Below are 23,855 nucleotides of genomic sequence, written 5' to 3' on the forward strand. Positions count from 1 at the left end.
ATTGTTACAGGTTAGTTTTCTAAACTACAAAAAAGCAACTGTTAGGGATGCTCAAATATGAAACATTGGACTGATATTGATATCTGATAGTAACACCGGTATTATGCCAGATTTACCAATATTTCATTTTATATTTTTTTTTATCCGATTACTCGATTAATCGTAAGAATAATCGATAGATTACTCGATTACTAAAATATTCGTTTACAGCAGCCCTAGAGTCAGCAAAAATTCTAAATGTTTTTTAAAAATGTATTTACCTTTAATTTTAAATTTCCTTTGTTTTTACATGGGTTTTCCAATTCTTTATTTTTGCTGGGGGGTTTTTTTTATTTCAGTGTTTTTTGTTTTATCCTAACATAAAAAATTACTACTCATTTCTGGAAGCATTTGTAGAATTAAAAAAATTAGAAATATATTTTTAGATGTTTTTTTCTTTTTTACATTTAAGGTAAAACCTTACTGTGAATCTGTCAGATGCCTCCTGTAAAACAAATATCTCCCAACATTCAAATTCAAAAATACTTAACGTTTATTATAATTTACAAAGAAACTGAAAATGTTATCAGCACCAATCAGTTATTTGCAATTAATACTTACTTTTTAAGCAACGTTAAAGCTGCCGAGAGTTTAGTAATTTTGTCCTCCGCGACGATAAGCGGGTAAATGTAACGAATGGACTTTCATATTCTGGATTAATTCATTATTGGTTGTCCAACTTACATGATGACGCAGTTACGTTCGCCACGCAGACGCACTAACGGGACTTAAATGTTAAGCATTCTGAGCCAATCAGGTTGGTCCAGCTCACGACTTCCTTATTTGGAAGGCTAAAGATGGCGGCTCGGAACGGGAAGAGCGGGCTGTTGGAGAAAGTAAGGATTTAAAGTTTTAACGTTTTTTGTTTTATTCTGCTTTTGGGTGAAACCTGATGGCTTTATTCTCTGCTATAGTTCAAATATCCAGATCTCAGAGTTCAGGTGTTACTCAAAACAACAGTTTTAATGTTGGGTTTCCGGTGAGCTGAATCTAAGAAATGTAAATGAAATTAAACTATTTGTAGACTTATGAAATGAAACTGTTAAATCTAGAAAATCTTCCTGTTCTCTTCCTGCATCGAAGATCAATCAAGTTACACTGAAATTTGTTGTGTGTGTTTGCAGCTGTTACGAACCACTGCGCCAGACTTCATTCAAAAAATCCCAAATTTAATTTTATTTTGAAACAGAGGGCCAAATGTACAAAGTGACAATAAGCATCACCAAAGGTATAATCCGTGGAATTGATCGGTTTCAAAGTTTAAGAAAACAGGCCGATGCAACGTGTTTGCATCAGTTTTTCATCAAGTTATATGGAATCCCAAAAGGATCAAATTTATCCAGCTTTTTGTTTAAAAAAATAGACGCCCTCTGCAGCAGATGAGTCAAAATACTTATTGAGATGCAATTTATTGACTAGATGTCAATTATGCAAAACTTCAGCAGTGCATTAAAAAAAAGTTTAACTTGAAAGGTAAATAAAATAACTTTCTAAAATAAATTTTAGTAAGATCATATTTTTCTTTCAGCCTCTGGTAGCTGGAGAAAACTTCACAAAACAAAACAAAAATACTTGACTAGTGTTTTGGATACAACAATACAAGATCCCACAAAGGCTCTTTGTACTTTTTACCCTTTTCAAAGTAAATCAGTCAGTTCATTTATTTGTAACAGCCTTTTTTTTAAATCCAAACATAGATTGTTTCTGTAGATTACCTGTAGATTTCTGTAGATTATTTGTCAGCCACAAATAATGCTGAGCAGTGAAACAAGGTGTTTTGTAAATGTTGTTGCAATGTAAAAATGGCCGCAACAGACTGATTAACCCATATACAGAACATAAAATGAGAATATTAAATATGTAGTTTTTCAGGGAAATGATTCCTTTTGAAAGGATTCTGGTTAGAAGTGGGTATAGCCAGGCGATATGGACTTAGGTTTTATTACAATATTTTGTGCTACTAATGTGATAATGATTAAAGTGATGCTCAGAACTATTTATTACCTCAGTTTTAGGTAACTCTGTGTGTGCGCCACTAACACAAATGCTGCTCTTAAGAAAATGTCCCTTTTGTTACAAGAAGTGTGAATTATTTTTCTTTCTTTTTTAAAATTTTAATTAAAAAATTTTTCATCACTGAACTGCATTTAATCATCTATTAAAGCCCAGGTTGGAACCATGTCAACAAACCGATCAGCTTCAAATAGATCTGTCACGATAATTTATCCTAGAAGTTACTGGGATAAACAATAATGTTGTTTTGAAACAGTTTTCAACTAATAGAATAATCCAAGAACACATTCTCAAAGATCAATAAACATTTAACACTGGAACTGGAAGACATTTTAAATATCACAATGATCACATGAGGCGAGTGAACATAAGATGTTTGATTGGCTGAATAATGTTTCAGTGCTGAGATCACAGGATGATGCGTCGTTAAACTCAGAGTTTCTGCTTTGAACTAATTTCATAACGAACAAGATCTGATGATGAAGCTGTGTTCAGGAAACAGGAAGTAACACATGCAGGCTGCTGGTTTCTGAAACGCCACCGCAGGCAGCGAACTCACTGAGGTTCAGCTGCCGGCTCTGACCTGAGCCGTTCATCAGGACTCTGGGGTCAGAGCCAGAGTCCTGATGGACGGCAGGTTGGATGTTTCACTGCATCCAACCTGCAGTGAGGAGCGGTGGTGCATCTGCATCCTGATTGGATGGTTGGGATCCCATCTGTGTCCTGATTGGATGGTTGGGATCCCATCTGCGTCCTGATTGGATGGTTGGGATCCCATCTGTGTCCTGATTGGATGGTCGGGATCCCATCTGTGTCCTGATTGGATGGTTGGGATCCCATCTGCGTCCTGATTGGATGGTTGGGATCCCATCTGTGTCCTGATTGGATGGTTGGGATCCCATCTTTGTCCTGATTGGATGGTTGGGATCCCATCTGTGTCCTGATTGGTTGGTTGGGATCCCATCTGTGTCCTGATTGGATGGTTGGGATCCCATCTGTGTCCTGATTGGATGGTTGGGATCCCATCTGTGTCCTGATTGGATGGTCGGGATCCTGACCGGGTTGTTTGTCGTTTCAGTGGCGGATTGACGAAAAGCCGGTGAAGATCGATAAGTGGGACGGAGCCGCGGTGAAGAACTCTCTGGACGATGCGGCGAAAAAGGTTTGGTCCTGTTGTCATGGCAGCTGTCAGCTTATTTGCTGATTAGCTAGAAAGCTGCTAATGAATGTTTGTTTTATAGAAACATTATTTTCTAACCATCATTCCTTTTTTTTTTCTTTGTCCGGTGGCTGTGGCGCCCCCTGCAGGTGCTGCTGGAGAAGTACGGCTATGTGGAGAACTTCCAGCTGGTGGACGGCCGTCTGCTGATCTGCACCGTCTCCTGTCTGTTTGCCATGCTGGCGCTGGTCTGGGACTACCTGTACCCCTTCCCCGAGTCCAGACCCGTCCTGGCCTGCTGCGTCATCTCATATCCTTCACCTGCTCCGGTCCGGGTTTTACCACAGCCCCACAGCAGGTTAATGTAAAGTTTAAAACTTGGTGATAAACAGTGAGCGTTCCCTAACTCGCCTTCATCACATACTTCATCATGATGGGCATCCTGACTCTCTACACGTCCTACAAGGAGAAGAACATCTTCCTGGTGGCCATGCAGAAAGACCCGGCCGGGATGGATCCGGACCACGTCTGGCAGCTGTCGTCCTCCCTCAAACGGTCCGAGCGCAGCACCAACACGGCATCTTACGCTGCAAACTACACAACACTGCACAACACGCTGCGCTGCATTAAATGCAAAACATTAAACACCCAAATAGAAAACTACCAAACAGACACGACCCGCTCTTTAGACCAGAACCTGCTGCACATCAAATCACACATTGGGTTCATTCCCACCAGCCCTAATTGGTCCACTTTAATCCAACTCCAGTCCATTTGTCTAGGAAGTCCAGTTCGGTTGGTGACGTGTGAATGCTAAGCTAACTCTGGTCTTCCACACTTCGGGCTGGATTCAGCTCAAGTGAAATCTGTTTCAGTTTGAATGCATATGTGAACGCCAAGCGGACCGGAGACCGCTGCAGAAACAGGAAGAGGAATACGTTGCAGGGCATTCTGGGTAAACACCACCAAAACAAACCTGTTAGCCTAGCGCTAGCAGCAGAAATGGCTCCTGGTCTTTAGCCTAAAGAGAAATCCTCCAACACTAAAATCTGACGCCTCCATCTTGTTTCCATCTGGTGAAGAAGGAAGTTGCTCTCAGTGTCTTCAGAGGTTTTTGTGTCGTTTCCTTCAGTGGTTCTTGGTGCAGCGCCCCCACAGGCCAGGAGGGGAACAGGTTGGTTTGACTCAGAGCAGCTGGAGGAGGAGCAGATGTTCTGGTTCCAGTAGAACCGGGTCGACCGGACCATCAGGTGGCAAAAGAAGCTTGTTTTCTTCCACCGACTGAGAAAACAGGAACTAAATAGAAAAAGGAGCTGAAGTGTTTCTGTTTCTTCAGCTCAGTTTGACTCTCCTTTTTTCTCCGACTCTCTTCCAGGTTCGATGACCAGTACTCGCTCCGCGTCTTCTTCACCGACGGGAAGACCAGGAACTCGCGTGACGCCGAGTTCACCAAGTCCGTGTCGACGTTCTTCGACGAGTCGGGCACTCTGGTGATGGACCAGTTTGAGGCCTACGTCTCCAAGCTGCACGACACGCTGGCCACGGAGAAGAAGACGAAATGAGGAGGAGCAGCGCGATCTGGGCCGGCGCTGACGCTGTGCTGGCTTCAGTTTGGTCTCCAAATCAGATTCAGTTTGATCCTCAGCTTCCTCCGACCCGATGAAGCCGACCTGCAGGTTCAGGCAGAATCTGAAGCCTGGAGTCAAACTGAAGCCAACAAACCGGAGGAAGGAAGACTGAAGCAGAGGAGGCGTTCATCTTCCTCCTCCTCACAGCCTGAACTTCCTGTTCCGGTTCTTCAGACTGGAGCAGTTCATCTGTAGTTTCCTGTTAGAATAAATAAAATCAGCGTCATCCTCCACAACAGTTTAATTTTAGGTTAAGATGTTTCCGTAAAGTGACTCGTTTAATCTCCTGGTCAGAAGACCCAGTCACATTGAGGCATGCAGCGGTGGGCGGGGCTACACACCTGAGCAGGTGGAGAGAACATTTTCGTCTCTGAACTGAACGGCGACCAAACTTTTATTTTATTCTAAATGTTTTATGTTTTGTTGTTTTTCAGTTGGAGTTTGCAGCTTTGTAAGGAAAATAAACGTGATGTTTGAAGGCTTTCTGAGTTGATTGTGTTTTCTGCCTGTGAACCTGCGGGGGGCGCTGTCAGCTCAGATTTAAACAGCCTCAGTGAAGCTTATGAAGATTTAATGCATCAACTCAGAGCAACCAGATTTCATATGGATGTTTTGGGGCAGATTTATTGTAAATCACAACGGGTTTAAAATATTAACGTTCCCGAAAGAAACTGATTGATTTTTCTCACCAATGAAATCAGCATGTAGAGCTTTTAAAATAAAACTGCTGCTGATTCTGATTTAACTGAGAAATGTCTAAGGCTGCAGCTGAGAATTATGAGAATAAAATTTGATAAAGACAAATTGAACTGATCAGCAGGAACAATAATTTGGGTTATTGATGGAGACATCTGGAAATTCTGACATCCTGGAATCTCAGCCTTAAAGCTGAACAAACTGAACATGTTTAATTCAGGTTCATTTTCAATATTTTCAGTATGTTATTCATTTATAAATGTCAATGTTTCAAACTTGGCTAAATATTTAGATTGAAAATAAATATTTAGTTTATAAAATATGTATCGTCTAGGTGATAAAACATTTAACTCCAATCTGAATATTTAGTATGCAAGCCAAATATTTAGATCGAAGTATTCGGTTTAACCAAATGTTTGGTTAGCAAATGACATTTAGTTTAGAAGCTAAACGTTTAGCTTGCTAAATAAATATCTAGCTTTTCTTACTCAGTATTTAGTTAAAAAAAATGTTTCCTAAACTGAACATTTAGTTTAGACGCCTGACATTTAGCTTATCTCGCTAACTAAACATTTAGTTTAGAAAACTAGATATTTTCTAAACACTTAGTGTGAAAGCTAAAGATTTAATTTCAATCTATATATAAATATATCATTTTATTTTATTATTTTATCTGATGAGTGTGCATTAGCCCCTGATGCTAATGCTGCTCTGGGCAGCTACCCACATCAAAAATCACCACTGGTTTCAATATTGAAATTAAATTAGCTTCCACCTCTTTTAGGATAGAAATTCATATTCATCCTAAACAATAATCAGTAATCTGTATTTTGCACATGGGCCTGTGGGCGTGGCCCAAAGCTATGGGCGGGGCTATAGCTCAGGGGGCGGAGACTTTCCCCAGCGCCGGGCAGAGGGGAGTTTCCTCAGAGGCAGAGCTTCACAGAGCTGCAGTCTGTCTGCCATGGCCTGTCTGATGGCCGCCTGGTCTGTGCACAATCCCACTGTGACCAACTCCATCATCATGGTGAGTGCCACACACACACACACACACACACACACACACACACACAAGGATGAACCCGACTTAAGTTCTCTGAGAGTTTCTGTCTCATATTGACAGAGTTTAGTTGTTCAGTTCCTCAGACAGAAACAAATATGAGACAGAATCTGATTTTGTTTTTTCTTATTAATATTATTTTAGAAATGCAAATAATTTCTAATAATCAGAATATAAAGCAGTCAGACTGAACAGAGTTTGAATCGTTGCTTCAGTGGTGGACAGAAGGCTCCTCTGGCAGACTGAGCGCGCTCAGTGGCTCATGAACAGGGAGACCCACCAGAGGACAGGTGTCCACTGTCCACCGCCTGAACACTGCAACATAAAAAAACACAAATTAAGACTTTAACCTGAACTGAAACATCAGCAGGTGTGGTAGTGGCTTTTGAGTCGTTAAATCTGGTTTTAGATTAACTCCCAAGTCTCTGATTTATCCGTTTTGTGCTTTTTCTAAATGTTTCTGGCGACATTCTCATAGTGTGAACATAAAGCTGATCACTAGAGGCAGTGATAAGGAAATGTGTTTAAAGCTCCCATAAGTGCAGAAGTGCCAGTTTGCATAATTCCTCTTTTTTAGTCTTGATCTTTGTAGAACTTCTCCACAGTGCGCCCCCTACTGCAGTCTTCCAGCAACAGCAGGGATTGATCACAAAGAGAAGAAGCTAAAGTTAATTTTTGGCTTTAAAAAAATCTTTTCCTCTATGTGCTGATTGTTTTTTTCCAGGTGTATGTGATGTTTAGTGTTGTGCTGATTCAGGGCAGCAATCGGCTCAGTCTGTCCAGCAGTAACCTCCAGGACAGATTAGAGCCTCAAAGCGTCCCACACAAACAGGAGCCTGCTAATCTGAGCGCTCACTGCTCTTCTCCAGCAGACGCACTAACACGTCCTCATGAAGTCTGCGCCAACCTCACCTTACGTCTTCCATCCACAACTGGAAGAATCGTGTTTAAAACAGTTGAAAGAAAACCTCTGAATTTCTTTTTAAAATGGCGGCACAGAACAAACTGAGCTTGAAAGAAACATCTTCTTGCCTGCAGAACACCAACGGGCCCCCCGACCTGATGCTGGACCCCCGGACGGTGTGCGTCTGTTTGGAAGAGGGGATGAACAAGCATCCGGGGGGAACCCAGCAGACACCGCTGCTGCAGAAACACCAGAAGAAGCTGGACGGACCCCTGAAGAAGGTGGACAACACCCTGACGGAGGCCCAGAGGTTCTCCTCGTTACCACGGAGACCAGCCGTCAACATAGAGTTCAAAGATGTCTCTTACTCAATCAGAGAGGGACCCTGGTGGAGGAAAAAAGGTAAGAATCAAACCTGGCAGAGACAGAAACGCATAACTTTACTGTCAGGATTTACTGACGTTGTCAAGTCTCACTGCAGACGGTGACTGTCTGGCTTGGTTCTGGTCAAGTTGGGAGTGACTCCATTGGCGGTCCATTCCTCGCTGTGGTTGGCACGCCAATGATGTCATTTTGCGTGTATACCGTTGGGCGGCCAGTTTCTCTCGGTATATTTGCTCATTGCCTCGTCCAGTTGACGCCGTCAGGACTTTTCCACCACAACCGATAAGAAGGTTTGGACCTCAAAGTTTGACCATGTATTTATCGTCAACTGCTGTGGTCTCATGATTGGTTCAGATGTTGTTGTTCCAGTCAAGATGAGAGTTGATTACTGATAGTTTGTACCACCGTGGAGGAACCTCAGCAGCCTGGACTGAGATTGTCTTTATAGGCACAGTGGTACCAGACAACGTTCCTCTGAGGAGATCAGCGATCCAGAAGGACCAGCTGCCGCTAAATCAGCAGCTGTTTGACAGAACATCCCCTGGTGAGCTGCATGGGGGGTTCAGGTAGCCAGTGGAGTGGAACCAACAGGTTCTGGATAATCTGAGGCGGTTTGGTTCACAGCAGAGACTTTGATGGCAAAATTATGGTAACAACTGATCAGAGTGGAAAGTAAGACCACCAGTCCATCTACTGGTGAAGGTGGTGTTGCTTCATTAGTCTGTACTGGTTCATGGAGCGTGAAGGGATAAAACTCCTCCACTGGAAGGTGTTCAGAAGAAATCCTTACCAGGCGCCCAAATATGATTACAAACGGCCACGTTTCTACTCCAAACCATGAACCCCAGGATCTTTAAGCTCTGGGTCAAAGGTCAAACTGACTCAGTGACTCTTGAACTGACACCACATGAAGAGATCATGGTTACTTTGTCTGGACTGAGGTGGGACGATGATGATGACCTCATGGTTTGACCTTCACCTACATTGGACCCTGTTGACCCCCACCTGTTGACCCCCACCTGTTGACCCCCACCTGTTGACCCCCACCTGTTGACCCCCAGCTGAGACAGGTGTGCTTAGCGGCCTGTGGATTGGCAGGTTTAGGCCTTGGCGGTTCGGGTTAGACGGGGCACTAACAGCTAACAGCTACATTTAAGTGTATTTAGTCCGACAGAGAGAAAAAATGCAGGATTTCATTTTTCACCATGTTATTCATGCATTCATAAATGTCAGAGTTGCAAACTAAATATTTAATTCACAAGCTAAATGTTTAGCTTTCAATTTGAATAATTTGTTAGGAAGCTAAATGTTTGTTTGAAAACTAAATATTTAGTTAAAACTAAATTTTTAAATCTGACTTAAATGTTTAGCTTTCAAACTAAAATAGTTTGCAAGCTAAATATTTAGTTGGAAGGTTATAAATCGTTTCAAATCTCCTTCCTGCTTCATGTTTTGTTTTCTGTGTTTTCTCAAAGTTTGTTTCCATTTAGCTCATTTATTTTGGTAATTTTATTTATAGCTGAATGGAAACGGAGCTTCATGACTCAGATTTATTTATGAGCTGATGCTCAGTGAGCCCAGCATGGAGAGGATGAAGATGATCTGTGTGCTTCATCTCCACCCTGACCAGGCTGGAGTTCCCTCCAGCAGAGGATCAGCCATGTTGCTCAGGTCGCTGCCGTCACCTCGCTCGGTTAAACCGCGTGGGGCAGGACAGCAGCCAACACGAGGCTTTCAGCCAGGACCTACCTGGAGCATCTTAATGTTGGAGTCTGAAGTGACCCGCCAGCATCCAGACGCCTCGCTGTGCTTCAACCAGATCAGAATGCATCATGGGAGCCTGCAGACACAGTGAGAAGAATTAGATCAAACAAGAGCTGCAGATTGAAGCCGTTCAGTCCGTGTTGCTAATCACAATAATCAATAAATCAATTCATCACGTGACAGATTAAAACAAGCTCAATAATTTATATTAGCATGGTTTATCATTTTTCTCTCTTTCTACCAAGAACTGGATGAAAAGTCTTCAGCCTGTTTTGGTCCCGTCTTCATACTGCATTTAATTTGTTGTTTTATTTATTTTGGATATTTAAAACAGTTCCATTAGAATTTAAAGCTTATTGATTTTTAAGCATAATTATGCTATTATCATTATTTTGTATGGTATAAATATTATATTATATCTCAAAACAACAATATTGTCATTAATCACAATAACTTTTGGGACAATTTATCATCCAGTAGATCTTGTTTCATAGAAGCAGCTTTCAGCTTCTATGCACCACAAATCTGGAACAAACTTCCAGAAAACTACAATTTTTCATTTGTCACAGGCCTGTCACTGAGTGAACACAACCAGCCGCCTCGGTCGGACCGGCCGGCCGGTTCGGATCGGCCGGCCGGTTCAGACCGGCTGGACGGTTCGGACTGGCTGGCCGGCTCGGATCGGCCGGACGGTTCGGACCGGCCGGACGGTTCGGATCGGCCGCCTCGGTCGGACCGGCCGGACGGTTCGTTACAGCGCAGGCGACTTCCAGTCGTTCAGAGCCCAAAAGCAGCTGGGTTGATTTTCAAGGAACTCTGAGTTTTGGCTGTTTTGTAGTTTTCTGGAAGTTTGTTCCAGATTCGTGGTGCATAGAAGCTGAAAGCTGCTTCTATGCACCACAAAGTGTGAGAGTTGATCTCAGTTCAGAAGAATTTATACAGAAAAACCTTTAAGCGTTTCAACCATTATTGTGTTTTGGGGGGTTTTATGGACAGACCAACAGAAAGTTTCCTGAGTCTGGCTCTGGTTCTGCTGGAAAACTCTTCCTGTTGAACGGGAGTTGTTCTTTCCACTGTCGCCCTGTGCTTGTTTAGAGGAGGAAAGCTGTAAATCAGACAGTTCTTCGGGTAAATAACCCGACAGCATTAGAAGCAGGAACAAACGGGGATCAGTCTGTGTGATTGGATTGAATTATTTTGATCTGATTACCTGGACCGGTCGCCACACAGAACCGTCTTACTGGAATCTGCTCCACCTCGCAGATCCACAGCAGCCGTGATCAGATTATGTTCAGTTTTTTATGTAAATTAAATGATTGGATGATTTTAGACTGTTGATCTGTGGTCCAACAACAAACTACAACCAGTGGCGCAAAAAGTGGGCGCAAATGGGCGCCGTGCCTGAAGAGGCGCCAAAACCAGGGTGGGAAAATTATTCCTAATCTGCATTTTCAGGGAATAATCAGAGACGGGTGGATTTCTGATCTGTTCCAGAGTCACACTGAAGCTGAGCTCAGAAAGCACAGAGAACCAGCAGGAGACGAAGACGCCACCAGCAGCGGTTTGTTATTGTCCCGGTCCCACTCTGTTGGTGTGTTCCTGCTGGATTAACAGGCTGTAATCTGTTAATCTCACTCAGCATCTCCTGCTGGAAATAGCTGCAGGTCAGATTAAGAAACTCTGCCACCCACAGCTGAGAGGAATTTCTCTGTGATGAAGGAAAACAACAATCTGATGAGTCTGCAGAGAACCAGAAACCGCTAACGCTGAGTTGATCCAACTGTCAGATTATAATCTGAATGGGCTTTATTAAGTCTTCTGATTATTAACAACCTCAGCATCAGAAGAAGAAGACTCTTTCTGAGCAGCGGAGACTGTAAAACCCAGAATGTGAACAGAAACGTTGGGATTGTGTTTCAGCTTTTCAGAGTAGAACAAAGCAGCGCAGAGAGTCTGGATCTGAGCAGCGATACGCCGCTTCACCCGCCTGGAAACCTGCCTGGAAACCCGCCTGGAAACCTGCCTGGAAACCTGCCTGGAAACCCGCCTGGAAACCTACCTGGAAACCCGCCTGGAAACCTACCTGGAAACCCGCCTGGAAACCCGCCTGGAAACCCGCCTGGAAACCTACCTGGAAACCCGCCTGGAAACCCGCCTGGAAACCTACCTGGAAACCCGCCTGGAAACCTACCTGGAAACCCGCCTGGAAACCTGCCTGGAAACCCGCCTGGAAACCTACCTGGAAACCCGCCTGGAAACCCGCCTGGAAACCTACCTGGAAACCCGCCTGGAAACCCGCCTGGAAGCCCGCCTGCACGGCTTCCAGCCACATTTCAAACGCCGATGCTTTCACCGATCCAGGATGATTGCAGAACTTTAGACAACAGAGATTTTTACAGGAATTACATCACTGCAGTTTGTTACTTGGTTTAAAGGGCAGAATTATGTTTTCCAGCCACAAAGTGCAACTTCATAGCACAACTGAGTAACTATATCACCTCAAAATTCTGTATATATCAAATATAACTTAAGAGAAATATTGAAATTGGGCCTCTGTCTCTTTAAAAACTCCTGCTCTTTCTGAAGCTCCACCTCCCGGAAGTCCTCCCAACATGGCTCCTCTATTAACCCTTTAACAGCGTTTTTACCAGCAACGCTAAGATCAGCAGTTCCACCAAGTGTTTTCTAATAATGTGCTGTTTGCTAATTGCTCCTGGCTAGTCTGTAGGAGCTAAGTGGGGGAGGAGCTGTGCCTCAGAGGCGGGGCTAAGTCCACCCACTGTACATCTGAATTAGTCCTAATTGAACTGGAATATAGATGTTTAAGTTCTTACAGACTGAAGTGGTTAAATATTGAAGTTAAAGAGAAACAGATTCTCGATGTCGAGACGGCAACCAGGCAGCTGAATGACTCTGTTCCTGTACATTAACAGAGTAAATGAATTGTAAGTCAAAGCACTTTGACCTGCTATGTCAACAAGTCAAACTTAAAAACAAACTTATGAATAAAACATCCTGTTAAAGTGCAAGTCACTTCTGAGCTACAGACTCCATCATTACATTTTATTAAACTCTGTAAACTTTAAAGTTTAAACAGGTCAAATCTGACGTTCTGAATACTGACGCCATTTTTTAGTAAAAAATTATAATTTTAGGACTTTTTAAGTCAAAGCACTTCATACAACATTCACACAAACAGCTGCTCTGGTCAGGCTGACAGCTGCAGTGACCACAGCAAGGCCCACCGAGTCTCTGATCGTCACGGTTCCCCCAGTGTCTTCATGTTGCTCCTTTCTGGTCTCGCTCTGATCCGGTCTGCCGGTTCTTCTTGTCCGGTCTCCGTCTTCTTGGTCTTACTCTTGTACTAGCTTTGCTTCTTTCTCTTGTCCAATCGGACCAGCTGAATCTCCTGGATGACCCCTGATTTGACCCCTGGTCTGACAGGCTGAGCTGCTCACCGATGATGTTTGAACTGAACAGTTTTCTGTTTTATACATTCAGTTGAGTGGTGAAGGTCTTCTGCAGGTTTTCCTGACAGGTTTCATGTAAATGTTTTTGGATTATCTAATTACCTCACCTGTTGACCTGTTACCACGGCAACCAAACCCTGCTGAGATGCAGAGCAGCTTCGGTTTCTTCGCGTGTAGAACAGGGATCTGTGAGTGAAGCATCTTTAGAGGAGGAATCTGAGAAAGTTGACAGAAACATTTCTCAGAGTTTTAAGGTTTTTCTAAAAGTTGAATCTCTGATCTGCGTTCAGCAGCAGGAAACTCGTCTCACTGCGAATCCCTAGCTGCTGCCGGTTTTGTTCTGCGACTCTGGAATAAAGGTCGGCACAGATCGTATTTCTCTGGAAGCAGCGGTTGAGCTCTTTGTTCCTGCTGCGGGTGAACCCTCCTGGTTTCAGTGGGAACATTCCTCACCTGCTCAGGTGTGAATAAAGCTGAAACAGGTCGTTCCTCTGGTTCGATCTGTACGTCCCAAACTTTTCATGGCTTCTCTCTCATCTGCTCACATCTTCCTCAGACTGACTCAGGTCTTGAACTGTTGTTTTTTCTAGAGTTTAGAACCTGATGAGACCTGAACCGGATCGGTTCTGCCCCAAACAGCACACATTCAAAATTAAAATAGTAAAATTAAAAAAATCGGTCGCTACCCATAGCTTAGTACAAATCATTCAGCCAAGCGATTTAAATTCAAATGAAGGATTTATTGAGAGCATCAGACGAAGACAAAGGTTGAGCGGCAAAACCCTTTCCTCAAAGCCCCAGAATGCTTTGCGGTTCTGGATGGAAGTTTAGTGAAATTATCAACAATCTATCAAATGTATTTCTATTGATCACGGCTCTGTCCTGATAGATATCGTCGATGTTTTATTGTCCTACTAGGAACAGCGCCTTACACAGGGTGCATTCACACCGGTTCCGTTTACTCCGCTTTAATCAAACTCCAGTCCGTTTGCCTAGAAACTCCGGTTTGCTTGGGGAAGTGTGAATTTGTAAACGAACCGATCCAGTGACCTCTGACCTCTGGTCCTCCAGACTTCAGTCTGGGTTCGGTCAAAGTAAACTCTGGTTCAGTTTGAATGTGAACGCCAAGTGGACCACAGACCGCTCCAAAAGCAGGAAGTGGACTACAGGACAGGGCATTCTGGGTAAATACAACCAAAGCTAACGTGTTAGCCTAGCGCTAGCAGGAGAAATGTCTTGTGGTCTTTAGCCAAAGACTAAAGAGAAATCCTCCAACACTAAAATCTGACGCCTCCATCTTGTTTCCATCTGGTGAAGAAGGAAGTTGCTCTCAGTGTCTTCAGAGGTTTTTGTGTCGTTTCCTTCAGTGGTTCTGGGTGCAGCGCCCCCACAGGCAAACAGCCAATCAGAGGATGGTTGGATAACAAGAACAGGCAGGAGTAGAGAGGGAAGTACTCTGTAGTACCACCACAGTACAGGGTGTAGTACTCTCCGTTTTATGGGTTTTGTACCAGTTGTAGCGTGGTGTACAGGTTCTGGTGCTGCTGCAGAGGTTACTGTCGGCCAGCGGAGATTTAATCCCGTTCTCAGATTAAACATGATAATCCCATTAAGGAGTGTTTAGACTCCATCAGCAGATAAACTGCAGAGGTTACTGAAGATCATCTGCATTGTTGTTCTATTCAGGTTCTAGATTAATGGGATGGATGGATGGATGGATGGATGGATGGATGGATGGATGGATGGATGGATGGATGGATGGATGGATGGATGGATGGATGGATGGATGGATGGATGGATGGATGGATGGATGGATGGATGGATGGATGGATGGATGGATGGATGGATGGATGGATTGTACGGGTTCTGAAACAAACTTTTCTGTTTATTTTTGTGCGTTTTGACCTTTAACCCCTCCAGTTGTCTGGTTTGGTTCAGAAGCAGATCTTCTCCTCTCGTCTGATGAACCCTCCAGCCAATCAGAGCTCGGCTGGTGGAGTGGAACCGCTGAGCCCAGTCAGAGGTGAAGCGGTGTGAAACCGGAGCCGGCCTGCAGGACAAAGAGCCGCTCTGGGTGCTGCTGGGAACCGGCAGACTCATTGTTCCGCCTCGTTTCAGGTTACAAAACTCTGCTCAAAGCCATCTCTGGGAAATTCACCAGCGGGGACCTGGTGGCCATCATGGGGCCCTCAGGAGCCGGGAAGTCCACGCTCATGAATATCCTGGCGGGATACAGGTGAGCGGGAGGCTCTTCATGCACACGCCCTGTGGCAATCTGAGTTTTCCCGAAGCGCTTCAGACGGACGCAGCCCAGACTCACCGAGTCCTTCCAACAGGGAGACGGGGATGAAGGGCGAGATCCTGATCAATGGTCAACCCAGAGACCTGCGCTCTTTCCGGAAGGTTTCCTGCTACATCATGCAGGACGACATGCTGCTGCCACACCTCACCGTGCAGGAGGCCATGATGGTAGGAGCAACCACAGCCACAGCTTCCCAGAGTCAAAATAATACAAATTATTCCTGTATTTCTTTGTTATTGTTTTCTATTTGGAACAGGCATTAAATTGTTTTGTAGAAAAAGTTGACAAAAACACAACTTTTTATGATTTATTTACGGTTAATTTAATATTTTTACTAATATTGACTAATGATGAAAAAGCTAAAACCATCCAGTTGATCTGAAATTCAACCAAACAAAAGAACATTACCGGCCTCAGTGATGAAGCCGGTACAGTCCCCGTCCCTCTCTGCTGAGCTGAAACGGGTTTCCAGTTCAGGTCTGGAGGTGAAATCTGTGTGTTTCTGCAGGTTTCAGCCAACCTGAAGCTGCAGGAGAAGGTGGAGGCTCGGAGGGAGATGGTGGGTTTCAGCTTCAAACAGCTTCACTGCTCCAACTCTGCCTCAGAATCTGAGCAGCAGGTCTGCTTCTGTTCAGGTCCAGGAGATCCTGACAGCTCTGGGTCTACTAGACTGTGCTAAAACCAGAACCTCCCACCTGTCTGGAGGCCAGAGGAAGAGGCTGGCCATCGCTCTGGAGCTTGTCAACAATCCTCCGGTGATGTTCTTTGACGAACCCACCAGGTGAGCTGAAGGTTCCACATTTGGATTTTAACCAGTTCTCTTCAATTTATTTTGAATTTCCAGTTTTTATGGTTGGTTAAATTATTAGTGAGTGTCCATCTGGTTCTGTTGATTTCTTTGAGCAGAAGCTTGAACTGTTTGGATCATGAGGAACTTCAGACTGTCTTTTTTGAGAAAACACTGACTTTCGTTCCTGTGTCTGTTTGCGTTGCAGTGGTTTGGACAGTTCATCTTGTTTCCAAGTCGTCTCTCTTCTCAAAGCTCTGGCTCGAGGAGGACGGACGGTCATCTGCACCATCCACCAACCCAGCGCCAAACTCTTTGAGCTGTTTGACAAGGCAAGATGAGGAGGACAAATTCACCGACTCAATACACCATTTAGATGCAGACACTAAGACCCAACACTTCCCCAAGACCCAACACTTCCCTAAGACCCAACACTTCCCTAAGACCCAACACTTCCCCAAGACCCAACACTTCCCTAAGACCCAACACTTCCCCAAGACCCAACACTTCCCCAAGACCCAACACTTCCCTAAGACCCAACACTTCCCCAAGACCCAACACTTCCCTAAGACCCAACACTTCCCCAAGACCCAACACTTCCCTAAGACCCAACACTTCCCCAAGACCCAACACTTCCCTAAGACCCAACACTTCCCTAAGACCCAACACTTCCCCAAGACCCAACACTTCCCCAAGACCCAACACTTCCCCAAGACCCAACACTTCCCCAAGACCCAACACTTCCCAGAGACCAACATTTCCCTAAAAGCTAACCCTTTCCTAAGACCTAACACCAGCCTAAGTTGCAACACCACTTTCAGACTCAGCATCACTCTAATACCAACACCAGAGAAAGCAGGGGAAAAAATGTTAGAATTATGTTTAAATTAGGATTTAGAGAAGGAGAACAAAGAGGTTAGCCTGGAGCCAGATGCTGTTCTGTAACGCCAATATAAGGTTTGGTCCACTAGGTGGTGCCACTAACTTCCTTCTTTTGCTTTATTGAAAAAAATTAGTCAATTTTTGAAACTTTGCATCAAATGACCAAGAAACTCTCAGAGTCTTTTGCACATAAATAAAACACATTTCATCCATCCACCCATTTTTTAACACCCTTGTCTCTAGTGGGGCTGGGAGGGGTGCTGGTGTCTATCTCCAGTGAGTGAACATTTCGGGCGAGAGGCGGGTACACCCTGGACAGGTCACTAGTCTGTCATAAAAACACATTTCATTGAGTGTCTAAATATTGTTTATGAACTGATTTGCTGTGGGTAGAGGTTCTGACCTGCTTGGACTCTGTCTGTGTGTTGCAGCTCTATGTGCTGAGTCAGGGTCAGTGCATCTACAGGGGGAAGGTGTCCAGTCTGGTTCCATACCTGCAGGAACTCGGACTGAACTGTCCGACCTACCACAACCCGGCTGACTTCAGTGAGAACACCAACAGTCACAGCATGAATCCCTTTCCAAGACCCATTTACTGTATAGACAGCAGAAAGAGAATCTCAGTTTGGACCTGAGGAGAAGGAATCAGAACAGTTCTGGCCTACTGTCCGATGCTGGACAACTTTGTTTACCTTGGAGGGAATGAGTTGTTCACCTCAGATAAACTTTTTGGCAGGTATTGGAAAGCAGACCTTGATGTTCTTCTAACTTCAAAAATTTTGTCCTTGAATATTGAGGTGCCTGTGTGGAAGACATCTTGCCTATTACTGGTGCTGAGGTCTGATAGCTAAACAACCGAGTACAAAAACTCTAGTTGACGAGATCTACCACGGTTTTCTGAAGGTAGAACCGTAAATATTGTCTTGGTTGACCTGTCTGAGTTTTGCATAGAGGTTAGACTTTGGCCTGGCAGACTGGGATGATCTTACTGGTTTTATCTTTGGTGGGATCTCCATTCTCAACCCTCTGCTCCTACAGCAGCTGCCTGGCTTCCAGTATCCTGAGATACTTAACATGTCTGGGGAATTCAACACTGAGTAACTGCTTCTCCTCACTAAAGGGAGTCAGTTCAGATGTTTCTACTAAAGGTTCCCTAACTAGCAGCTGTTTCTGGAAATGTCCTACAAGTCAGAAGCTTTGGGAAAGGATAGACTGGAGAATGCAGAGGCAGGTTTGATCATCTCTGATTAGAAAATTCTGAGCTGATTTTAAACCAAAATCACTCCAAATGCTTTCTGCAGCAAGATAGTCATTGGCTAACTATAGCTACTCCATGTAGCCAGTGGTGGGCACACCTCTGCTAATCCACCAATAGCAGAGATCATTTTTTGTTTATTGCTTTAGCATTTTGGCTAACTTAGAAAACATTTAGGCCTCTTAGCTTCCCCTAAAATTACTTTTTCCAGATAAATTAAACATTAACTTACTTGTCTTCTCTGTAGTCATGGAGGTGGCGTCTGGGGAGTACGGGGACCAGATGGTGAGACTGGTGAAGGCGGTTCAGGACAGGAAGTCTGAGGAAGAGCATCAGACGGAGCTGAACGGAGACGCCAACCTGCATCCGCTCCTCTGGCAGGAGGTAGAAACCAAAGGAGAGGAATAATCAGGCGGTGGAATAAGATCAGATTCTGTCGGCTGAATGTTTCTGCTCCTGACAGGAGAGCTCTTCGTCTGAAGGTTGCCACAGCTTCTCAGCCAGCTGCAAGACTCAGTTCTGCATCCTGTTCAGGCGGACGTTCCTCAGCATCCTCCGCGACTCGGTGAGGAAACTTCTCACTGATTCAGATTTTATGATGGTCTGACTTTCACTTAAATTAGCATTTAGGGAACAAACAGGTTACCTGGTTCCACACCAGAGGTTCCTCCTTCTGAATATAAAACAAAAACCTGAGTTTTCATATTTCCTTTAACAGAAATTAATGTTTAAAAGAGCAGTATCATGCAAGATCAACTTTTTTTTTAGTTTTCCATCATGTCATAATGTTTTTCCCTCAACAAAGATAAACCTGGAGTGCTGTCTTGATTTTTTCTTGCATGTTTGAGAAAACCTTTAATCTCCGCAGCTCCTCCCCCTCTCAGCTCCTTCAGACTAGCCACCAGCAATTAGCAAACAGCTGCTGGAACTGCTGAGCTCATTACAGGAGCTACTGCTCAGTGAAATGCTGGGAAAACACTGGTGAAGGGTTAATAGAGGAGCCATGTTGGGAGGCGGAGCTTCAGGAAGAGCAGGAGCTTCTTAAAGAGACAGAGACCCAAGTTCAGGGCATGAAATCAGGAAGTAAAACTTCTTCCTAGTCATGTTTGATATATATGTAACAGCCAGTTATTATGCTATAAAGTGATAAACATAATGCTGCCCCTTTGACCTTTCAATGTTTGATGATGATCCAGGATAAACGTCCCAACATCAGTGGAAAATGATAGAAAAGGTTGCAGGTTTATTTTTATACATCCATAAATTCTGCCGTTTTAACACGTTCAAAAGCATCTGGACTCAGCAGCAGCTGCTTCACATTTCATGTTATGTAGATTATCAGTTTATGACTGGCTGATTGTGCCTGGTGTCTGTGATTGGCTGAGCAGGTACTGACCCACCTCAGGATCTCCTCTCACATCGGGATTGGAGTTCTGATCGGCCTCCTGTACCTGGGCATCGGCAACGAAGCCAAGAAGGTTCTGAGCAACTCGGGCTTCCTCTTCTTCTCCATGCTGTTCCTCATGTTCGCTGCTCTCATGCCCACAGTGCTCACCTGTGAGTCGCCAGGTCCAAACTGCAGAAGAAGAACCAGAGAAACCTGGTTCCTCCAGCAGGAACCAGGAGCAGCAGGTTCTTATCCTCCATGTTTCTGTCTTCTCATGCTCAGTTCCTCTGGAGTTGGGCGTTTTCCTGAGGGAACACCTGAACTACTGGTACAGTTTGAAGGCGTACTACCTGGCGAAGACCATGGCCGACCTCCCCTTCCAGGTAACTCACAGCAGCAGACGGTCATCTAGGTGTTTCACAGCCTGACCTGAAAAACCAACAGAAACGCTTTTTCTTCCAATCCCATTTGCTTTGAAATAATTTAACCCAGTGTTTCTACAAATTTGGTGTCAATGAGCTCTGTTGTGTTCGTGCCGCAAACATTTTAAAGATCTTAATGAAACGCTTCCAGAGGTCAGTAAGATCTTTAAAGTGAAAGAGCTACAAACAAAAACTTTTGCTGCACAAACGTTTGACACCAATTTCTTTAGATTTGAAGGTCGGGGGGGGGGGCGGGGGGGGGGCAGCTTCACTCAGGTCATGTAGAGATAGCCTGGATACTTTAGGTAGCTGAATGTCCTGAATAAAGGGGTGGTCTTCCTGGCAGGTGGTCTTCCCGGTGGTCTACTGCAGCATCGTTTACTGGATGACGGCTCAGCCTCCGGACGCCGGCCGGTTCTTCCTCTTCCTGTCTCTGGGGGTCCTTACGTCTCTGGTGGCTCAGAGTCTGGGTCTGCTGATCGGCGCCGCCTCCACCTCCCTACAGGTCTCTTCTCCGCCCTCCTGTCTGCGCCATTTGGTGCGTTTCCATGGAGACGGCGCTCAGGTGTGCTTGTTTACTGCAGGTGGCGACGTTTGTGGGACCCGTCACGGCGATCCCGGTCCTGTTGTTCTCTGGGTTCTTCGTCAGCTTTGACACCATCCCCTGGTACCTGCAGTGGATGTCCTACATCTCCTACGTCAGGTGGGGACGCTGTTGACAAGAAGACAAAAATAACTTTTTGTCAATATTTCATGTTTCAGGATTCAACACCAAAAAACACCAACAGTTCCCACACGAAGAACAGAACATTCAGGATGTTACAGTTTTATGTTTTTAGGCTTGAATTTTATTTTATGAGTATTAAGTGATCGCTGTGGTAGATTAGCTAACGCTGCTACTAGCTAAGCTAACACTGTGGCGGTAGATTAGCTAATTTAAACACCTGCTCTACTGATGGTCTGTCAGAGTTGGTGTTTAGGTTGTCTTTTTTTCATTTCTTATTTTTAACTGAACTAAAACACTGAACTCCACAGCACATCTATATGTTACAGTTGTCAAAGTCAAGCTAGCATAGCTGACCTACTTCCATCTCCCTCATTGTTTTTCTTAATTAAAACTTTTTCCTGACCTTGTTATCTGGTTGTCGTAGTGTTGACAATTAGTAGTAAAGCATTGTGTTCCTTTTTCTTTTATACATCAGATTTAACGCGTTATGCTAAAACCAAAGCTAATCATCGTCAGTGCTGCTGTGTTTCAGGTACGGCTTTGAGGGTGCCATCTTGTCCATCTACGGAATGGACCGACCGGATCTTCACTGCGACGAAGACAACGCGTGTCACTTCCAGAAGTCCGAGGCCATCCTGAAGGAGCTGGACATGCTGGACGCCAAACTCTACCTGGACTTCATCGTCCTCGCCATCTTCTTCTTCTCTCTGCGGGTCATCGCCTACTTCGTCCTGCGCTACAAGATCAGCTCTGAGAGGTAGACCGGAACCAGAAACAGGAGGGGACTGGCCCCGACCTGTTGGCCTGCGTTTGGACTCCGCTGAGGAGACGCTGGTCCGGTTTGGGTTCTGCAGGGACCGGAGCGGGTCTCCCGGTTTCTGAAGGTGTTACTGTGCCACAGCCTGGACTCTTCAGAATAAAAGCCTCTCTGAACTGAGACTGTGATCTGGAGAGTTTCTCTGAGATGTTAGTGAATTATGGGTAAGTCTGTGACCAGAGACGTGTGGACTCACGCTGTCTCAGAAATAAACGTGTCTCACGTCCAGAGTCTTCCATCTTTTTTCTCCATGAAGTTTTGCTCTGCTGGGTGTGGAGTTTGCTGAGAATCAGCATCTTTTCACTGGTTTGGGTTGAAATTTGTCCTCAATGTGTGCAGATCAGGTCATGAGAACGGAGTCTCAGTCAGTAGTGTCCGAAATCACCAGGCTGGACACACTCAGGGACCACAATCTGTTTGTGGTGTTTTCAGTTAAAATGCAAAAATAATTTCATCGTAAATTCTTATTTTTACCTGCTCAGCAATAAATTATCATTTATTTTAATGAAAACGTCTGAAAAGGGGTCTCAGACTCTTACAGTTTCCTAACTTGTTTTAATTTATTCAACTAAAATGAGAAGTTTGCTCCACAGTGGTTAACTGGATTTAGCCCATTCTAATTACAGGATGTGATTTAGTCCGCTGGACATTTGTGGCCTACTTACTGACATTAATATGAAAACACAACTAAAAGTACCTGATTTGTACCGACATTTTATTTTTGCAAGATTTTAATTTTGTTATTGAAAATCTCAAATAAAAAAAGTCTCCATCTACATCAGCTGCATTTAAACCTTTCCTAAACACAAATCTACTGAAGGGCTGCAAATACCTGTTCATATCTTTAATAACTCCATCTATCCATGGCTGCTTGTTAAATCCAGATTAAAAGTTAAATATATTTTAGGATATAAAATACAGCTATAGCTTTTGTAAAGATTTAACTTAAATTCTTCTGAATCATCATCGTGACGCCAAACCTATTTGGAATGAATCAAGCTAAGCTGCAGTATGTCCCTTTGACCAGCAGGTGGAGATGTTTGCCTTCAGAAGATAAAACTGACATGATGGGTGATTTTCCGCCCCCTGGTGGCTGAACGCCGTCAGCGCATGTCCGTGTATGTTAATCAATGGGAGCTCATCAGTTACTCTGTTATTCTCTTCTACCCCCTCACTTTCTGCTCCATGCTTTAGTTTTTATATTTTCCTCCTTCGAACAAGTTCTAAATTACTTTCCTGTAAATAACAATTATATATCCGATAATTTGATTAAAACTGAATATGTACATATCAAATAAATACATTTTCTTCTCAGTATAGTTTAACGGCCCAATTTTATTAATTCCTATATAAATAAAATGTTTGAATCTACTTAAAATTTTAATCAATCATATATGGAATATTTTTGAGAACAAAGAGATTAAATAAATGTATGATGTTCTGCAGCACATGACCATTAGGAAAACATATATATGAGATGTTAGTAAAGGTTTTAATTATAAAACAAACAAAAAAAAATAGAAAAGGTTAGATAAGAGCTGAGCTGGGATGGTTGGGATTTTTATTCAGGAAGTTTGACAGTTTTAATTACCTTAATCAGCTTTAAGGTTTTCAACTTTTTTTTTTATTTTTTCCCCCACAAATTAAGCTTTTCATCAAAATTTGTTTTAAAAGTTGTAAGAGAAATATTTAATATAGAAATATTACCACTGGAGTTCAGCAGTTTATTTCTTGGTTAGCTTTAAGTACTTGAAGCTTTAGCTTAGTTTAACAGTAGTCTGTCTCTCTTCATCCCTTCATTAAAAATCGTAACAGTTAGATGAGATTTATTCCTAATTCAGCCGCCATCTATCAGCCAATCAGAGGAGACATTGGCATTAGAGCAACAAGCCCCGCCTACTTTGGAGCAGCTAAGTATGCAGCGTTAAGGGGAAGCTGTAGTCGGCCATTTCACAAGCGATGGAATCAACACATTTGAACTGCGTGATGAAAACAAACATCATCCTCCAACCACTTCCTGTTGTCTTTGTCGTTTCTGCCAGTAGTAACATCCGGCTGTTGATCATGTGACTCGTGATGCGAGAAAACTGCAAAATGAATCTGCAAAACTGCAGATTTATTTTGGAGTTTTGCAAAATAAATCTGTTTTGATACGGCTG

The 23,855-nt window shown here is 43.8% G+C and overlaps 2 protein-coding genes and 1 long non-coding RNA gene across 3 annotated transcripts; all 3 read left to right on the top strand.

The window, feature by feature from the left end:
- The first annotated feature begins 776 nt into the window (after positions 1–776).
- On the top strand, positions 777–5,320 carry spcs2 (signal peptidase complex subunit 2). Its single transcript, XM_088011549.1, has 5 exons — positions 777–875; positions 3,131–3,214; positions 3,361–3,520; positions 3,631–3,766; positions 4,587–5,320. Exons 1-5 carry the CDS (start codon positions 837–839, stop codon positions 4,771–4,773), a joined length of 606 nt encoding a protein of 201 aa, XP_087867675.1. The 5' UTR covers positions 777–836; the 3' UTR covers positions 4,774–5,320.
- LOC148155706 (uncharacterized) lies at positions 3,775–4,501 on the top strand. Its single transcript, XR_015765030.1, has 2 exons — positions 3,775–4,166; positions 4,344–4,501. It is a non-coding gene; the product is annotated as an uncharacterized LOC148155706 (long non-coding RNA).
- A 1,165-nt stretch (positions 5,321–6,485) lies between the features above and the next one.
- On the top strand, positions 6,486–21,922 carry abcg1 (ATP binding cassette subfamily G member 1). The gene is made up of 15 exons (XM_014981052.2): positions 6,486–6,562; positions 7,634–7,901; positions 15,236–15,353; positions 15,454–15,586; positions 15,928–15,978; positions 16,055–16,200; positions 16,415–16,538; positions 17,520–17,634; positions 18,591–18,727; positions 18,807–18,908; positions 19,732–19,900; positions 20,013–20,113; positions 20,499–20,657; positions 20,737–20,855; positions 21,412–21,922. Exons 1-15 carry the CDS (start codon positions 6,500–6,502, stop codon positions 21,638–21,640), a joined length of 2,034 nt encoding a protein of 677 aa, XP_014836538.1. The 5' UTR covers positions 6,486–6,499; the 3' UTR covers positions 21,641–21,922.
- The last annotated feature ends 1,933 nt before the right edge of the window (positions 21,923–23,855 follow it).

Source organism: Poecilia mexicana, unplaced genomic scaffold, assembly GCF_051168715.1.
Source record: "Poecilia mexicana isolate PSO_F unplaced genomic scaffold, ASM5116871v1 scaffold_13, whole genome shotgun sequence".
NCBI classification, from domain to species: Eukaryota; Metazoa; Chordata; class Actinopteri; order Cyprinodontiformes; family Poeciliidae; genus Poecilia; species Poecilia mexicana.

Bases quoted from the DNA above. Each gene is read 5' to 3' on its own strand.
- abcg1 (XM_014981052.2), top strand. From the start codon at position 6,500: ATGGCCTGTCTGATGGCCGCCTGGTCTGTGCACAATCCCACTGTGACC. The intron at 7,902-15,235 runs GTAAGAATCAAA...GCCTCGTTTCAG, and splicing joins ACCCTGGTGGAGGAAAAAAG to GTTACAAAACTCTGCTCAAA. The intron at 18,909-19,731 runs GTGAGGAAACTT...TTGGCTGAGCAG, and splicing joins TCAGCATCCTCCGCGACTCG to GTACTGACCCACCTCAGGAT.
- spcs2 (XM_088011549.1), top strand. From the start codon at position 837: ATGGCGGCTCGGAACGGGAAGAGCGGGCTGTTGGAGAAA. The intron at 3,215-3,360 runs GTTTGGTCCTGT...CGCCCCCTGCAG, and splicing joins TGGACGATGCGGCGAAAAAG to GTGCTGCTGGAGAAGTACGG. The intron at 3,521-3,630 runs CATATCCTTCAC...TCGCCTTCATCA, and splicing joins CCTGGCCTGCTGCGTCATCT to CATACTTCATCATGATGGGC.